The sequence below is a fragment of the Symphodus melops genome (assembly GCF_947650265.1).
Source record: "Symphodus melops genome assembly, chromosome: 6".
Classification (NCBI taxonomy): Eukaryota; Metazoa; Chordata; class Actinopteri; order Labriformes; family Labridae; genus Symphodus; species Symphodus melops.
This window is the reverse complement of record NC_136696.1, coordinates 6,014,464-6,030,453: the sequence shown is the minus strand read 5'-3', so window position 1 is coordinate 6,030,453 and position 15,990 is coordinate 6,014,464. Positions and strand designations below refer to the sequence as shown.

The 15,990-nt window shown below is 43.9% G+C and overlaps 1 protein-coding gene across 1 annotated transcript; it reads right to left on the bottom strand.

Moving 5' to 3' along the window:
- Positions 1–206: 206 nt before the first annotated feature.
- cetp (cholesteryl ester transfer protein, plasma) lies at positions 207–14,360 on the bottom strand. The gene is made up of 17 exons (XM_079345712.1): positions 13,984–14,360; positions 12,686–12,800; positions 12,425–12,556; positions 11,005–11,075; positions 10,558–10,645; positions 10,392–10,461; positions 10,176–10,236; positions 9,772–9,863; positions 9,062–9,161; positions 3,443–3,522; positions 3,246–3,296; positions 2,982–3,134; positions 2,483–2,550; positions 1,964–2,006; positions 1,571–1,631; positions 524–609; positions 207–433 (listed from the first exon to the last, which is right to left on the bottom strand). Exons 1-17 carry the CDS (start codon positions 14,129–14,131, stop codon positions 356–358), a joined length of 1,497 nt encoding a protein of 498 aa, XP_079201838.1. The 5' UTR covers positions 14,132–14,360; the 3' UTR covers positions 207–355.
- Between the last annotated feature and the right edge of the window lie 1,630 nt (positions 14,361–15,990).

Below are 15,990 nucleotides of genomic sequence, written 5' to 3'. Positions count from 1 at the left end.
AAATATAAATACAGAAAAAGAAATTTGTCTTTTAATGTGATTATTAAACAAATGTATTAATAAATTACAATTTAGTGGACTATTGTTGTTGGTTTTTGTTTGGGGTTTTTTTTTTCAAAATAAAGTGCGGAGAGTATACTTCATCCTTATGTGGTGCATGCATCACATTCATTCACCAGTGGAAATGTGAACAACAATGACAACCCTTTCCTTGCGATTTTTATTGAAATGTTTCAAACGAAAAGAAATGGATTGCCTAAATACAACAAACAAATAGTATGTCAGTATGTATATATATTCTTTTTGAGCTGGTAACTATATTTATATCTGGCCCAAAAGCTTCCCAGTTTTCTCATTACTGCAGTGTCTTCTTTAGAAACTCGACCAGGAGATGATGAGGGAAACCAAAGTCCATCTGAACCACCACAAAACCCTTCAGCAAAAAGAGAGTAAGGCAGAAGCAACATTACTCACAGGTACACCACAAACTGGGAAAATAAATTATAAAAGGAGTCACACGTACATCCTGAGGGAGCACCTCTGGGTTAAATATGTCAAATAAGTTAGTTCCCTGTTTGTCCAACACCCTGGTAAGTTCAACCTCAAGAACTGAAACACAACACAAAACATCAATAATAGTAATTAAAAAAAACCTCACGTGGATTGATCTCTATTCCAGAACATTAACACTTTGATGAATCACATAACAATGGTCTTTTAAAGTCTTAACTTTAATTTCCAAATGCTTCATTTTATACATTACTCATTACTCAACAATATCCATAGACTTTTTTATACAGTCTATGGATGCAGTCCCAGTAATGTCACCAATTGGTTTCTGAAGGGGAATTTTGAAGCCCATTGATGGCGGGTTCCAAATGTCAAATTGTCTCAAACCAGCTTTTGGTCCGACTAGCAGCAGCCAGGTGCTGAGGCGGGCCTTTCAGCTTCCTGGCAACCATCATCCTTATTCTGCATAACTGTTATTTATATATATAAAAAAGATGTGTTTTTCTTAACAGGCTTTCTTATTTGTTTACATATGCTGTCAAAATAGCTTTCATTAAGTTTTATTTAAGGCATTCGGTCGTGGGTAATGGCATGTGGGAAAAGGGCCAAAGGTTGAATTTGAACCCGGGCTGAAGGACTACAGGCTCCATATGTGATGCACATGCACTATCCACGACACTACCAGCAACTTAAAAAAAAAGAATTGTTTAACATGCGTGTTGACGGGGCTGTTAATTGGAAACCATTTCAAATGTACCCAAAGGATTGAAAGTAGATGCTTTTGACAACAAGTTTTCATTGATTGTTAAATCAATTGCCAGAATCATTAGTTTAAAATAAATGTGCTTACCTAAAAAGTATTGCAATAATTATATGAAATAAATATGACTGTCCTGTTAAAGCTGCAAATCATCTTAATATTTTTCCGGCTTGTTTAAGTACATCCATATTCAAGCAAAAGGACTGATGATAAATAAAATACTACTTTGACTATAATTTCAGTGTTATACATTTGGAGTAAAAAAAAAATCTTATTATAAAGGTGTTATTGGTTTCTTACCTGATAGAACTTTGGGAATGCCTATCTTCTCCACTGCTTCTCTTACAAATTCCAGATGTGCCTTATTCAGCAGGTGATTAAAAAAGTAATATTAAAAATTAAGAAATATAAGCAACACTTTAATGAACATGAACAATAATGATTCAAATTGCAGTAAACTAAGATGTTTGATTTTCTGCTGATAAGTTATTATCATATTAATCAATAAAACAAACTCTAGAGTTGAACTTTTGGGGTCTTTCCCAAAGACACATGGGATATGTGGCTGCAGGAACTGGGGTTCGAACCTCCAACCTTAAAGTTGAGAGATGACCGACTCTACCAACTGAGTCACAGCTGCCCCAATACCTGGATTTATTGTTTTATTTCTTTCATCAGCTCACAGCACTTTACCTGCTCTTTTTGTAACAGAAGCTCAGCTTGGACTATAAAGACTCTGAAAGAAAGAACATGGATGGAAAACTAGACTTAATAAAGATGTTGAAACACAAAACTGTACAATCAGAGATGATACTGATAACTAAGGTGTAAACAATGACTAAAACAAACATTATCAAGGTGGGCTTTGGCTGATTTGTGAAACCTTCCAAAATTGAAAATCAACCAATTAGACACCCCCTGTAAAGATTGTTCAGATGCGATTCCTCTCCTTTTCCTACCTTCTCCTTGTCTGCTTTTGTCCTTATAGTGTGCAGATTTAATTACAACACCATGCAGAACCAACGACTTCATACAGAGGTTTGGGATACTGAACCCACAAAACAAACATTTGGTGTCTGTTGGGTATGTGTATTTAAAGGACAGGTGGTCTTCAAAAAAATAATGATAGACATATTGGGGCCTGAAGTCCAGCAGCAGTTTGTTGAATGCTTTATAGCGTATGTTTGTGGTAAATCATCAAAAATGTCTTACTCTGACACGTTTCCTTTCAGGAAGAGTCTCTTGTTAGCATAGGAAGCTGTGACATCCATGACCACATTCTTGTAAAGAAAAAACAAAACTTTACCAAAACACACGTGAATTACCTGCCCTAACAGCACATCAAGACATGTAAGACATGTACAGTATCTAAAACAACAGATTTCTTCATTATATTGAAGTTTGTCAGCTGCTCCTTTTTCGTTTCTCTTACAACAGACTTGTTGCCTGGTTTTTGTTATAATGTTGAACTGGCTAAAGTGTACTAATCTACAAATTCAATTAAAAAAACATTATTTGTCTGCTGGGGCAATTCAAAGGCACACAAAACAGTAAAGGAATGACAGTGCAGCTATACTAAAATTAGACAAGGAAAATAAAGTGTTGACAAGAAAGAAGCTGAACTGCTGTAAAGGCTGAAAATCTTTTGAAAGCTGTCAGCACTCTGCCAATCATATTTTCCATCTCCCGTCATTCAATAAATGCCAAATACTGTTTGAAAGAAGAGCGTTGGTGTGCCTTGCATCCCACAGCTGAGCTGCCCAGAGGCCTCTGCCCATACGGTTGTCCCCAAGGTGGAGGTATTTAGAAATGGAACAGATGAACTCCAGACTCGTAGCTCAGAAGAACCTGAATCCAACAGACACTGAACACACACACATGCCAAATAATATGTCTCATCTGAACAGGGTGTTTTTGTATAAGTATTTGAGAGTGTGCAGAAATGTATGAATGTGCAAGGATGTTTCACAGTTACCGTTCTGATAAATTCAGGAATAGCACTTATGGGGTTTGACTTGAAAAGTTCCTGAAATAAAGTGAGACACAACGAGAAACTAAAGTGCAAAAATTGGTAATTTGCTAATTATCAATATGTAGAGGTTCAGTTTGTTTTTGATGATTATAGCATTTATTCTACACCACATTGTCTTTATTTGAATGTGATTTACTTACAGTGAGCTCTGCTCCAGAGATGTTGAGTATGAAACGACCGTCTTGGTGAGCAGCACTAAGCAGTGGGTTTAAGACCTGGTCTGCAATAAAATACAAGTGAAAGTTGTATCCAACACGTTTTAAGTAAAATAAAAATCAAACACTTTGAAGTCAAAAAGAAGGTCGGAGAACTGTTGTATATGCCGGCTTACATGTTTAGGAAATCTAGTATCTATGTCACTTTATGTAAATAATGAATTGGAACAGAGTGAAACATCGTTTTGTTATCATTGTAGCAGATATAATGTAATTAATTAAGTGTGTCGTGCCATGGATGAAACAACGAAAAAAGGCAAGACAAAGTCATGTGCAATAATGAAAAGGCAGTAAGGATGTTATTAGGAGCATTTAAGAGCTATTTGGTTGTGAGCATCCGTTATGGCTTATTCCCTCTCAACAGTCTGTGTGTGTGTGCGTGTGTGTGTGTGTGTGTGTGTGTGTGTAGGTGTGTGTGTGTGTGTGTGTGTGTGTGTGTGTGTGTGTGTAGGTGTGTGTGTGTGTGTGTGCGTGTGGCACACACACACACACACACACACACACACACACAACTAAATAACTAAATTACTTTCCACTTTGCAACATTAATGCTCTCTTGAATGACACTAAATAATCTTTGTTTGAAATTCAATCTTTAACATGACTCCAAATAAACTTTATGGATTCTAAGAAGGACGAGATTATTTTAAAGCATTTCCAGTCAAGAGAATTTAAATGACTAGCAGTTTAAAAGTAAATGCAATGCCAAATGGGGGCGGCAGTAGCAGTCTGTAGGGACTCGGGTTAGGAACCAGAGGGTCGCCAGCTTGAGTCCAGGATGTTGAAATTTGTCTGGTAGCTGGAGATCTGTCAGACCACTTCCAGAGCACTGCTGGGGTGCCCTTGAACAAGGCACCAAATCCCCCCCGCCCACCAGCTCCGGAGTGCCTGCCGGGGCAGCTCCGTCACTCTGACTTCTGTCACTGCATGTCCATAGGATCCTGTTCATGAATATGCCTATGTGTGTTCTATTTCGTATAGGCTTCGCCCTCTAAGGCTATCGCTATTGGGTTTATCCCTCGCGCGCATGCGCAGCACTGAAAGAGTTGTAGTCCACGCCCACCCACGAGGTGGGCCCCTCCCACAGTCAACCTGCCGGTATATAACCGGAAGGGACCGTGTGTTCTGTTCCCTCTTTTCTTCAGCGAGTAAGTATGTACAAGCACCGGTAAGAGAAACATAAATTAACCATGTCTACCTCTTCCATCCGTGTGTGTCCAGAGTGTCAGACCGGGTACATCATGCCGGCTGATTCCCACCGTCTCTGTGAGGCCTGCCTTGGGCCGGAGCATGCCAGCCTGGCTTTAACTTCACGGGCAATGTGTAGCAGCTGCCTACGCCTTCCCCGTGATGACCTGCAGCGGAGAGCGGAAGCCTTCGCTGTAGCTGCAGAGCCGGTGTGGCAGGTGGGGGAATGCACAATGGAACGGGAGTTAGACATGCTGGACCATGGAGAGGAGTCTGCGGATTCACCGTACTCCATCCGTGGGTCAGTGTCAGGGTTTCCCATCCCTCCCCTCTCCCTGTCGGGAGGGCTGGAGGATGCACCTGACACCGTCGCCGAGTCATATTGCCCAGGCTTCCCTGGGAATCGGGCTGCGGGCGGCTCTCATCCCCCACCGTCGGTGGGAGCTGGGAGCCGCTCGGATAGCTCAGAGAGCCAAGTCAGATTGCCCAGGCTTCCCTGGGAGTCGGGCCGCGAGACACCTGCTATCTCCTCAGTCCTCTCTTCACCGGAGTGTTCCTCACTCAGTGAGCTCTCCGGCGGACAGGTGGGGGGCCATCATGCGGGCCTCTGCGGGCTCCCCAACAGCCCTGTCGAGTCGGGCCCCCCCTTGGGCTGCACGGGAGCTCGCTCCTCATGCAGTGGCGGTCGGGGCTCTGACGTGGCTGACTGACAGGATGGCGGAGCCTCCTCTACATGTACGCCCGCTCTCGGAGCATTACTCCATGTGGCGGCACGTATGTTCCCTGGACAGCTGGCTGGACAGACTGCTTCAACGGAGTTACGCCCTGCAGTTTGTCTCTCCCCCTCCACGATTCAATGGGGTAGTGGAGACGATCATGCCATCCGGGGAGGGGCGCCTGGCTCTTCGGTCAGAGCTGCAGGAGCTCTTGACGAAGGGTGCCATCTCCAGAGTGGAGCGAGAAGAGGAGAGCCGGGGTTATTACTCCCGCTACTTCTCTCGTGCGGAAGAAGACAGGCGGGATGAGGCCCATCCTCGACCTGTCTCCTTTCAATAAATCGATTGTGGTCAGATCATTTCATATGTTGACAATCAAACCGGTGCTGGAGTGTGTTCACCAGGACGACTGGTTCACGTCCATCGACCTAAAGGACGCCTACTTCCATGTCCCCATCGTCCCGAAACACAGGCAGTACCTGCGCTTCGCGTTCGGTTATTTCCTGGCCCCACGCACTTTCTCCAAGTGCATAGAAGCAGCTCTGGCTCCGCTTCACCGGGCAGGGATGAGAGTGTTATCTTATCTGGACGACCTGTTGTTACTGGCTCGCTCCAGAGAGGAAACAGCCCTCCAGATGAGGGCGCTAGTGTCTCATCTGTCGAGCTTGGGGTTCATAGTGAACTGGGCGAAAAGCTCCCCCATCCCACCCCGGTCCATAATGTACCTGGGGTGATGTGGGACTCGGCCGACATGTCAGTGCAGCTCTCCCGGCAGAGGGTGGAGGCACTGAGAGAATTATTAAGCCGAGTGAAGCCACACAGCACTGTGACAGTTCTCACAGTCATGCGACTGCTGGGCATGATGGCGGCGGCCCATGTCGTTATTCCTCTGGGCCTGCCCCACATGAGACGTCTGCAGCGGTGGTTCATCCGTTAACGCATCGATCCCCGGCTGCAGCGAAGACGTCTGCTCCGCGTTCCTTTATCCGCTGGATTGGACTTGGCCCACTGGGGGAGTCCCTGCGTGACGTCAGCGGGGATTCCCCTGGGAAGGGCTACGACATAGAAATCGACCTAAAGGACGCCTACTTCCATGTCTTCATCCTCCCGAAACACAGGCAGTACCTGCGCTTCGCGTTCGAGGGGACATCGTACCAATACAACCGTCTGCCGTCCGGTTATTCCCTGGCCCCACGCACTTTCTCCAAGTGCGTAGAAGCAGCTCTGGCTCCGCTTCACTGGGCAGGGATGAGAGTGTTATTTTATCTGGACGACCTGTTGTTACTGGCTCGCTCCAGAGAGGAAGTAGCTCTCCAGACGAGGGCGCTCGTGTCTCATCTGTCGAGATTGGGGTTCATCGTGAACTGGGCGGAAAGCTCCCCCATCCCATCCCGGTCCATAATGTACCTGGGGTGATGTTGGACTCGGCCGACGTGTCAGCGCGGCTCCCCCAGCAGAGGGTGGAGGCGCTGAGAGGATTATTAAGCCGAGTGAAGCCACGCAGCACGGTGACCGTTCTCACTGTCATGCGGCTGCTTGGCATGATGGCGGCGACTCATGTCGTTATTCCTCTGGGCCTGCCCCACATGAGACGTCTGCAGGTGGTTAACGCATCGATCCCCGGCTGCAGCGGAGACGTCTGTTCCGCGTTCCTTTATCCATTGTATTGGACTTGGCCCACTGGGGGAATCCCCGCATGACGTCAGCAGGGATTCCCCTGCGAGGGGCTACATCACGCATCTCGTTTTTTTTTTTTTCAGACGCATCCCTCTGCTAAAAAAATAAATAAAAAAATCATCATGTGCTGATCAGCACAGACAACAGGGCGTCAGCCCAGCTTCTCGGCATAGCCAGGAAGCTGCTGGCCTGGGCGAGCACACGCTTGCTTTCTCTCCATGCTCTGTATGTCCCCGGCGAACTGAACCGGGGAGCGGACATCATGTCAGGGGGGGGGTCCTCTTCCGGGATCATGGACCCTTCATGCAGACCTGTTTTCCCAGTTATGGGAAAGGTTTGGCAGAGCGGAGGTGGATATGGTCGTGGCACGCGAAAATGCACGGTGCCCCCTTTGGTTCTCCCTGAGCGTAAAGGACGACCCTCCTCTCGGGGTGGGCGCCTTTTCGCACCGGCTATTGCCGAGGACGCTCATTTATGCGTTTCCCCCTGTCCCGTTGATTTCGAGCTTCCTGGACAGAGTGAGGAAGGAGAAGCTGTGCGCTATCCTGGTCGCCTCGCTGCGCGAGCATGCCGTGTGGTTCCCGTGTCTACACCAGATGACGTCAGGCGAGCCCTGGGAAATCCCTTGGAGAGGGGATGCCCTCTCGCAGGCAGGGGGCGTGCTCACGAGCTGCCCGGTCATCGGCCAGCGTCTCTGGGCTTGGCCGCTGGGCAGGCACACCTTGTAGGTATGGGGCTGGCTCAGGATGTGGTGCGCACTATTCAAGGCGCCCGGGCTGCCTCCACAACGGCATCTTACGCCGCAAAGTGGGCTGCGTTTCAACGCTGGTGCGAAGAGAGAACTCGCCGCTACTGCGTGTCCTCTGCCTCAAGTGCTTCTTTCCTCCAGCTGTTAGTGGATCGGGATCTGGCATTTAGCACTATCAAAACACACACGGCTGCGGTTTCATTGTGCCACGAAGGGCCCTGACGTCAGCAAAACGGGCCAGTGAGTGGTCAGCTCTCTCCGTGGCTCCGTCCTGCCTCAGGATCCGGGAGGACGGCAGTTCGGCTGTGTTACGGCCAAACCCAGCGTTCATGCAAAAAGTCATCACTAGCGGGTTCAAGTCGCGAGTGATCACGCTGGAGGGGTTTTTTCCTCCTCCCCATACATCTGGGGAGCAGGCGACCTGCCACCTGCTGTGCCCAGTGCGCGCTCTGGCATGCTATGTTGCGCGCACGGCTGCCATACGCTGTCCCCAGCAGCTGTTGTACACTACAGGGCACATTCTGTGGGACAGCCCCTGTCGACACAGCGGCTGTCACACTAGCTGTGTGACGCCATCACACAGGCTTATATCGCCTCAGGAGCTGAGCCTCCGGCGGGCATTCGGGTGCACTCCACCAGGGGAGTTGCTTCCTCGGCTGCCCTGCACGGGTGCGTGACGGTGGACGACATCTGCACGGCAGCTTCGTGGTCCTCTCCGTGCTCCTTTGTGCGTTTTTTATCTATGGGATGCCTCCCGTTTCTCAAATGTCTCACTCAGTACTCAGCACTCTGTCTGCGTAAGAGTGGGATGTTCCGTTTTTTCCCCTGATGCTGTCTGGCGAAAAATGGTTATTCGGGGTGTATGTTGTGCTTGTGGTACTTCCGGACCCAGTGTGGCATTGACTACATCCTGCTTCGCCTCTAGCCCAATAGCGATAGCCTTAGAGGGCGAAGCCTATACGAAATAGAATGTTAGTTACGTACTGTAACTCCAGATTCTATGAGTATAGGCGCAGCCCTCTAAGCGGTGGGCCCCACTGACTCCGTGAACGGCTGAAGAAAAGCGCGAGGGATAAACCTCAATACTTCATAGAATCTGGAGTTACAGTACGTAACTAACGTTGCATGTCCAACAGAGTGAAAACAACTAATCTCCCTGTGGGGGATCAATAGAGTAAAATAAAAACAATAAATACATTTTAAAAACCTGCTCACCTGACAGCCAAAAGTAGAGCATCTTGTTTTCAGTCAGATGACTGGGGTGGAAAACTGAATCATTGATGACAGCTGAGATGTTCTTATAGTTGGTCAGTGCCTGGAAGAAATTGTAAAACAAAAAAATATATATATATCAAAAGAAAGTTATGGGATGAACAGAAAATATGTAATAAGTTGTAAACTCTTATACAAAACACATGTTCTGCACATGAATATGCCAGATCTGAAAATCTACTATCCTTGTGGGATAAAGAATGGACTGGTGAAATTGTTATAGCAATTGCAGGGGCTCTTCTAAAAGGATACCGTATATTAGCATTAAATCACCCAGGCTCACCCGAACAACTTTGTTTTATCAATTTCTCTCTCACAGTACACAAAATGTAATCTAATCATGGCTTAAAGGTCACATTCTATGTAAAACACACCTAACCATGTTTTTCTACCGTAATATATGTCCCCAGCCCTGTCCACAAACCCCAAAATGATGAGAAAAGTCCCTCCTCTCCCCCAGTTAAGTGTTTTTTCTGCCCTCTGAGTCTGCCTCCTCATTGTAATGGTGCAGTATAAAAGCCCATGCCATCCAAGCCCTCATTTGCATTTAAAGATATAGACATAGAAACAGTCTGTTCTGAGCTGGGATGATGTTTGACAATTAGAATAAACCCAATAAAATCTGCTTAAAGATCGTAAGGACGTTTATTAACCTTGTGGTATGATTCAATGTAGTTTGCAGTGATGACAGGTGCAGCAGTTACACCAATATCCATACTGATGGCTCCATCACTGAGAAATTGCCCTGTGAAACACACACACACACACACACACACACACACACACACACACACACACACACACACACACACACACACACACACACACACACACACACAATGATCTACCATTCAGACTAGCTCCTCATTATGCTGCTATAAGCTTAGACTGTTTTCTCAACAATGAGTTTTGTCTTTTACCTGCTCTTTTGTCATAACACTTTTTATGAATTGGCGTTGTACAAATAAATATTGATTGAAATGGGCTCTCAAAAGTGTTAAAGAGCAGACAACACCATGTTTCTTTTTCTTTGTCACCGACACACACGTACACACACCTGCTGTATCCTGAATGAAGTCAGCCAGTATATTTGCCACCTTGTTGATCTCCTTACAGATCTGCATTTTAGAAAAGACTCATATTAACAGCTTTAACTTGAATCTGTCTTTTAAACAACACAAACATGCTATCAGGTTGACAATTAAGTCAAGTTTATTTTCACTTCAAGAAAAGACAAGAGTGAAAGTTTTTCTTCTGTTTTTCTTGTCCTTACCTGTCCTTTTATGACCATCTTGACAGTAAAGGTGATAAAGTCAGTGAAGAGCTTCTTTAGCCAGTTTGGTCTAACAAACAACATAAAGAAGGTCAGACACTGTCTCTATGATGCATTTTCATATTCTGCTGTTGACCCTCCATCAGGGTTCTCTTCTGAAACATACTCTTTGTCCCCCTGCAGGTGCAGCAGGAGTTTGTGAAAGTTCAAATAACAGTCTGATGTGTCCGCTGCTACCTTTCCTTCTCCACAGTCTGACAGACAGGACAGACAGAGATAACAGAGAGGGACATGAGGACATATGTGCATGTTCAGATAACAGATTGTAGGAAGGTTCCAGCACATTGAAGCAGCAGCTACAATATATGCTGCGCAACTGCCCCTGAAGTATTGATTACATGACAACAAATCAGAAATTACCCGATAGTTTCTCAGTCAGTGAGGCAGCAGAATAAGAGAAATTAACTAAACTTAAAGTGACCATATATAAGGATTAGGTTTTTCAATTTTAAATATAGCTACTTTATTTTAATAAACAAGCTCATCTTTCTCTATTGCAATTAGTATAAAACCTAACCTGCTTTTGTAAACTAATATGTATAGAAGTACTCACAAAGTTTTGGGTTGATTCCAAGATCAATCTGAGACTCAATTTCGAAGTCAACTGATTGTTCAACTTCGACACTACAGGAGAAACAAAACATGTCAGATAGCAAATGACAAAAGTGCTCCTGGGACAATCTCTTTTCAGAATAGTGATGCCACCATGGCAGAAAATGCAACTTCTAAACCAGCTTAATCAACAGGAAACCATCTCTAAGGGGTCAGACTACTGCTTCTCTTTTTGAATTACAAGTCATCTTTACTAAGTGCAATGCCAGAAGTCAGCCATGAGCTTCTATTGCTTAAATCATTCAGAGCATTATAAAACACTGCTTATAATATTATATTTCTGTAAAATTTCTTTGGGCAGCAAGCTCAGCCTGTAGGGACTTGAGTTGGGAACCAGAGAGTCGCAGGGTTCAAGTCCCTGTGTGGACCAAATCTGGAAATTTGTCTGGTAGCTGGAGAGGTGCGACACCACTTCCTGAGCACGACCAAGGTAGGCCTGCTACGTCACTCTGATGTCTTTCTGCGAGTGCATGTCCAGAGGATCCTGTTTGTGTATAAGTATATTTCAGCCTATGTGTGTGTTGCATGTTAACCCCTCGGGGATCAATACAGTAAAATGAAAAAATATTAAATAGAAAAAAAATCAAAAAACTATGTAACCTTTCCTGGAGAGCCAAAACAAGGTGAGAAATACAGACTAATCTTGAATAATGAGTTTCACTGTAGCTCATAAAGAACATCAGAAAGTTTGCAAACTAACAGCATAAGTATCTGCATTTTTTTCCTCTTAGTGATGTGTGAATTGAAGTCAGCAAACCAACTCAAGATTATACCATTTGAATTGATTGGTTAGGGCCTGGCCAGAGCACCACCATCTAATGACTATATCTTGCATGCTAGTTTTATTACGTATTTCTCACATTATGTTGCATGTCATGCATGGTAATTCATACAGTATTTTCCCATACTCATCAGCTGTTGTTATCACCACCTAGTCACATACTGTACATCCACTCTCTGCTCTTCCTTATTGTAAACCTATCATATTGCAGCTTCCTCCAGTTTATTCATGCCATTGTTATGTGTGAACTTCCACCACCCAATCACTGTCCAGTCTTTGTAGTGTCATCAGTTCATCATCTCATCAGCATTAGCCAACACCTCCACCACCAGAGTCTGGACTCCATGGGAGACAGATTTCCAACTTTAAACTATCCTAACTCCTTGTAGAATTCCAGCACCAATGAATGTCTAGCCATCTTACATTGTCACACATCTCTGTAAAATAATCTTGACAACCTCAATGGGAGGAAGTTTCTGAATGATTCACTCCATTAATTGAGTGTTTTCTGTTGTGTATTCTGTTTCTGCTTATGAGGTCATTATGTCAGATATTGCTTATCAAATCTTTTCAGACTTACAGCCAGCTGCCGTATCCATACTGGATGGTTCCTCTGAAGACTGCAGAAACATTCCTTATTTCCATGCTGATACCTTCACCTGGATGCAGTTCAAACTCACTCTGACCAATCGACAGGTTGTGAATCTCCAAACTGGTCAACAGAGAAACAAGTTTTTTTCTCATTTAAATCTTACGATGTTTGCAATTGTGTGTAGTTTTTGTGTGTGTGTGTGTGTGTGTGTGTGTGTGTGTGTGTGATTTTGTTTGTGGGTTTACTTACTTTTCAAGGCCATATTTGACTCTTCCTATAAACAGCAGGGATTTCTCTCTCTTTACACTTGGGTACTTTGTATGCTGAAATGCTGCCTCAATCACTTTAGTGGTTTTTTCATTCACTACCAGAAACACACAGAAGGGCTTGAGGTCAACGATACTTGGATGGAGATAAATTGCAGATAAGTGAGAAAACAAAAAAGTACAACAAAGCAGATCAAAAAAATCAAAACCCAAATTGGATTTATATTTCCTTTAGCATATCCAAGGATCATCTCCATCCGGTGGCGCTCCCCTGCTTGCACCCCTGACTCATGTGCTAAATGTTTGGCAGGACTATAATAATAATAAAACAAACCCGAAGAAGTAGTGTATGCTGCAAAAAAGGGACATCAACTATTACAGACCAGAAGTCTCTGCACTGCATTTTACTGCTAGCTCTTTTAAAACATGCCTTCAAACAATTGTTTGTACTGCTGCCTTCCCTCAGTTATATTGCTTTTTAATACTTCTACTTCATTTATTCAGTTACATTTCTATCTATTTATCTACAAGAAAACTGATACTGGGATACTTTTTAATTTCATATTTAGGTACATTTTCATTTTAATACAATCAATGGCCTACTTAATATATTTGTCTTACTTTTAAATGCTAAAACACATACGTACAGACAGGAACCTCAACAGAGCCTAGCTACAAACATGTGGGAATGATACAACATGTAAACACAGTAGGGGAATACACAGTAGACATGCTGGTCCTTTGATAGTTATGTTTTTAAGTCTTTGTCATCTGCATTTATTAAATCAATTTCCAAAACATTTTCGTATGTTTGCAGAATAAGCACAAGTCTCAAAGCATTCGAGTAGGGAACAAGTTCCACAAGTTTAAATCAATGTAAGGGCTGTTTACTATTGGTTGGCTTGAATTCCTAACATGCAATGCTATGCTTCTGGGGGGCAGTTGCTCAGTCCACAGGCACTTGGGGTTGGGAACTGGAGGGTTGCCAGTTGGGGTCCCCGTGCAGACTGCTTAAAGCTCTCTGATTTGCTCTGTGTAGAAATTCTCCCTATAAACAAACTGTCTTTGATCTAACTCTAATATTGTACCTTTCCCTAAAGTTTACTTAGAAGAGACCTGACACCGTTTGCATCAGTAACCAGGGTGTGTGGTGAAGGTTGTCATCAAAGTGTAAAAGTGTGACATGCATCAGGAATTCTGATTATTGGTCAAATTGGATAAATGGGTCAGTGAGGCAAGCAGCCAACATAAAAATCAAAACAAGGTCAAAGTTGCACTTACACACAACAGCAGCAGGATAGGTGAGCCGACATACTGCACCGGTGAATCTGTAGGCTGAAGCAGTGTCCTGCAGGCAGGCTTGAGATACTCCAAACACGGAGACGAACAGCAGCAGGAGCAGCAGTGGTGAGAAAACTTCACACGGCATTGTGCAGGTAGATAGTTCACTTCTCTCTGAAAATCAGTTGAGGTCTTTAACCCTTGGCACTGTGTGCACTTTGCTGTATACTCGTAGGAGGGAGCTTCCGTCGGGACCAGCCTAGTCACTACACTGTAGGATGTTATTCCTCTGGACTCAGTTCACCTCGAAATTGTTCTGATCATGAACTTGTCCAATCTCTTTTCAAATCTCCTGTCAATCCTTTGAAGTACATCTTTTTGTTCCCTTTTACCATGAGCTAAAATGCTTTTTTTGCTCATAAAATGCCCGGATCCTTCACTGCTGGCTCTCTCCACTGCAGGAGAGAACTCTGTGTGCTACAACGATCCAGTTTACATCAATGATCCAATCAGACATGGACAACGTGGGTGATTCACACTTGATCGATGAACAAACACTGACTCGTGCTTCTCTGTTACACAAAGTCCCTTCAATAAACTGGTCAAAGTACAAACTTTCTGACACAAAATCTCAGAAAGATACTATATTTTTTAGTTTGAAGCTCTTCTAACCAAATGAGTAAAAGCATGTAATGTGTAAAAACTTGCTGTCTAATGTTTGAGCAATTCATATTTTGCACAAAGAAAACAATTTTAAGAACATACTAACTGACACTTGACTGTGCAACCTTACGAGCAAATACATCTGCATACTTAAAACATAAACATTTGGATAACACTTATTATAAATCAATATACATACCAAACAAAGATGCCTTTTGAATAAACACAATGATCAGAACCACCACATCTTTAAAGAATAAATTGTATGCTTTGATCCAGATCAGTTTGCTCCATTACACTCCTGAACCTTCTTTACTGCTCTGAGCAGGTGTGGAGCTCAGCTTTTCTCAGGTCCTACTTTCTCTGAACAAAGACTCTTTTAATCACTGGGAAAACTAGACACCAACGTTGGCTGAAATGTGAACCCTGCATTCCCTACTGTTGATTCCTTCAGAATGGTAATGTGTGTGTTGTTCCCCACCAGACCTTGCTGCTGAATATGTTTGGTTAGGGTGGAATTCAGAAGGGCAGAGTAAAGGTTTGAAAACAAATCTAGGCGAATGACCAAGCAAGAGTCTCTGTGGTGCATGGGCACCATCTAGTGTGAAAAGAGTTGGAGTTATAACATGGTTACAACCTGCTGGTAGGTTACTGCAGATCAACAAGTACATGTATATGTAGATACACAGACTATAACACCCAACACCAGCAAACACATTCCCTAACATCAGTTCATACAAAATGTAAAGGAAATTGTGAAACTGGTAATCCAACATTTATTCTTTATTAGATCGGTTTTTGTTTTTGGTTAAAATATCTATCCAATCAAAACAGTACTTGGAACAGCACTGTTGGACAGTTGGGCCCTTTAGCAGACACTGCCATCAATGTGTGTGAATGTGGTCTGAATGAGTGAATATGTCCAAGTCAGTCTACCATTTACCAATAAGTGGTGAGATGGGGACTGAGGCTCGGCTAGGAATGCAGGTAGTTTGACAACAGGGATCAACCAAAACTCAATTGTCCCAAGGAGATTTACAGTTCCATTTTCACTGAATTTACAGCTTTTTGTGCCTTTTTGTGTACTGGACAGGGCTTTGTAAGGACTGAATGTGTCTTGACCACTGTACTCATCTCCTTATCAGAATAATTTAAGAAAGACATTGATGCTTACAAAGAGGGAAGAAACTGTAGTGCATCCAATTGAGATTAAGGAGGCTTGAGCTGTTTGAAATGAAGTCACAGTCACAACTTTCAATACCTCAGTTCTCATGGCCACCCTTTTGCATCTGGAGCATCTGGACTATCTTGACTAAACCTTTAACACAGTGGTTCCTTTGTTTT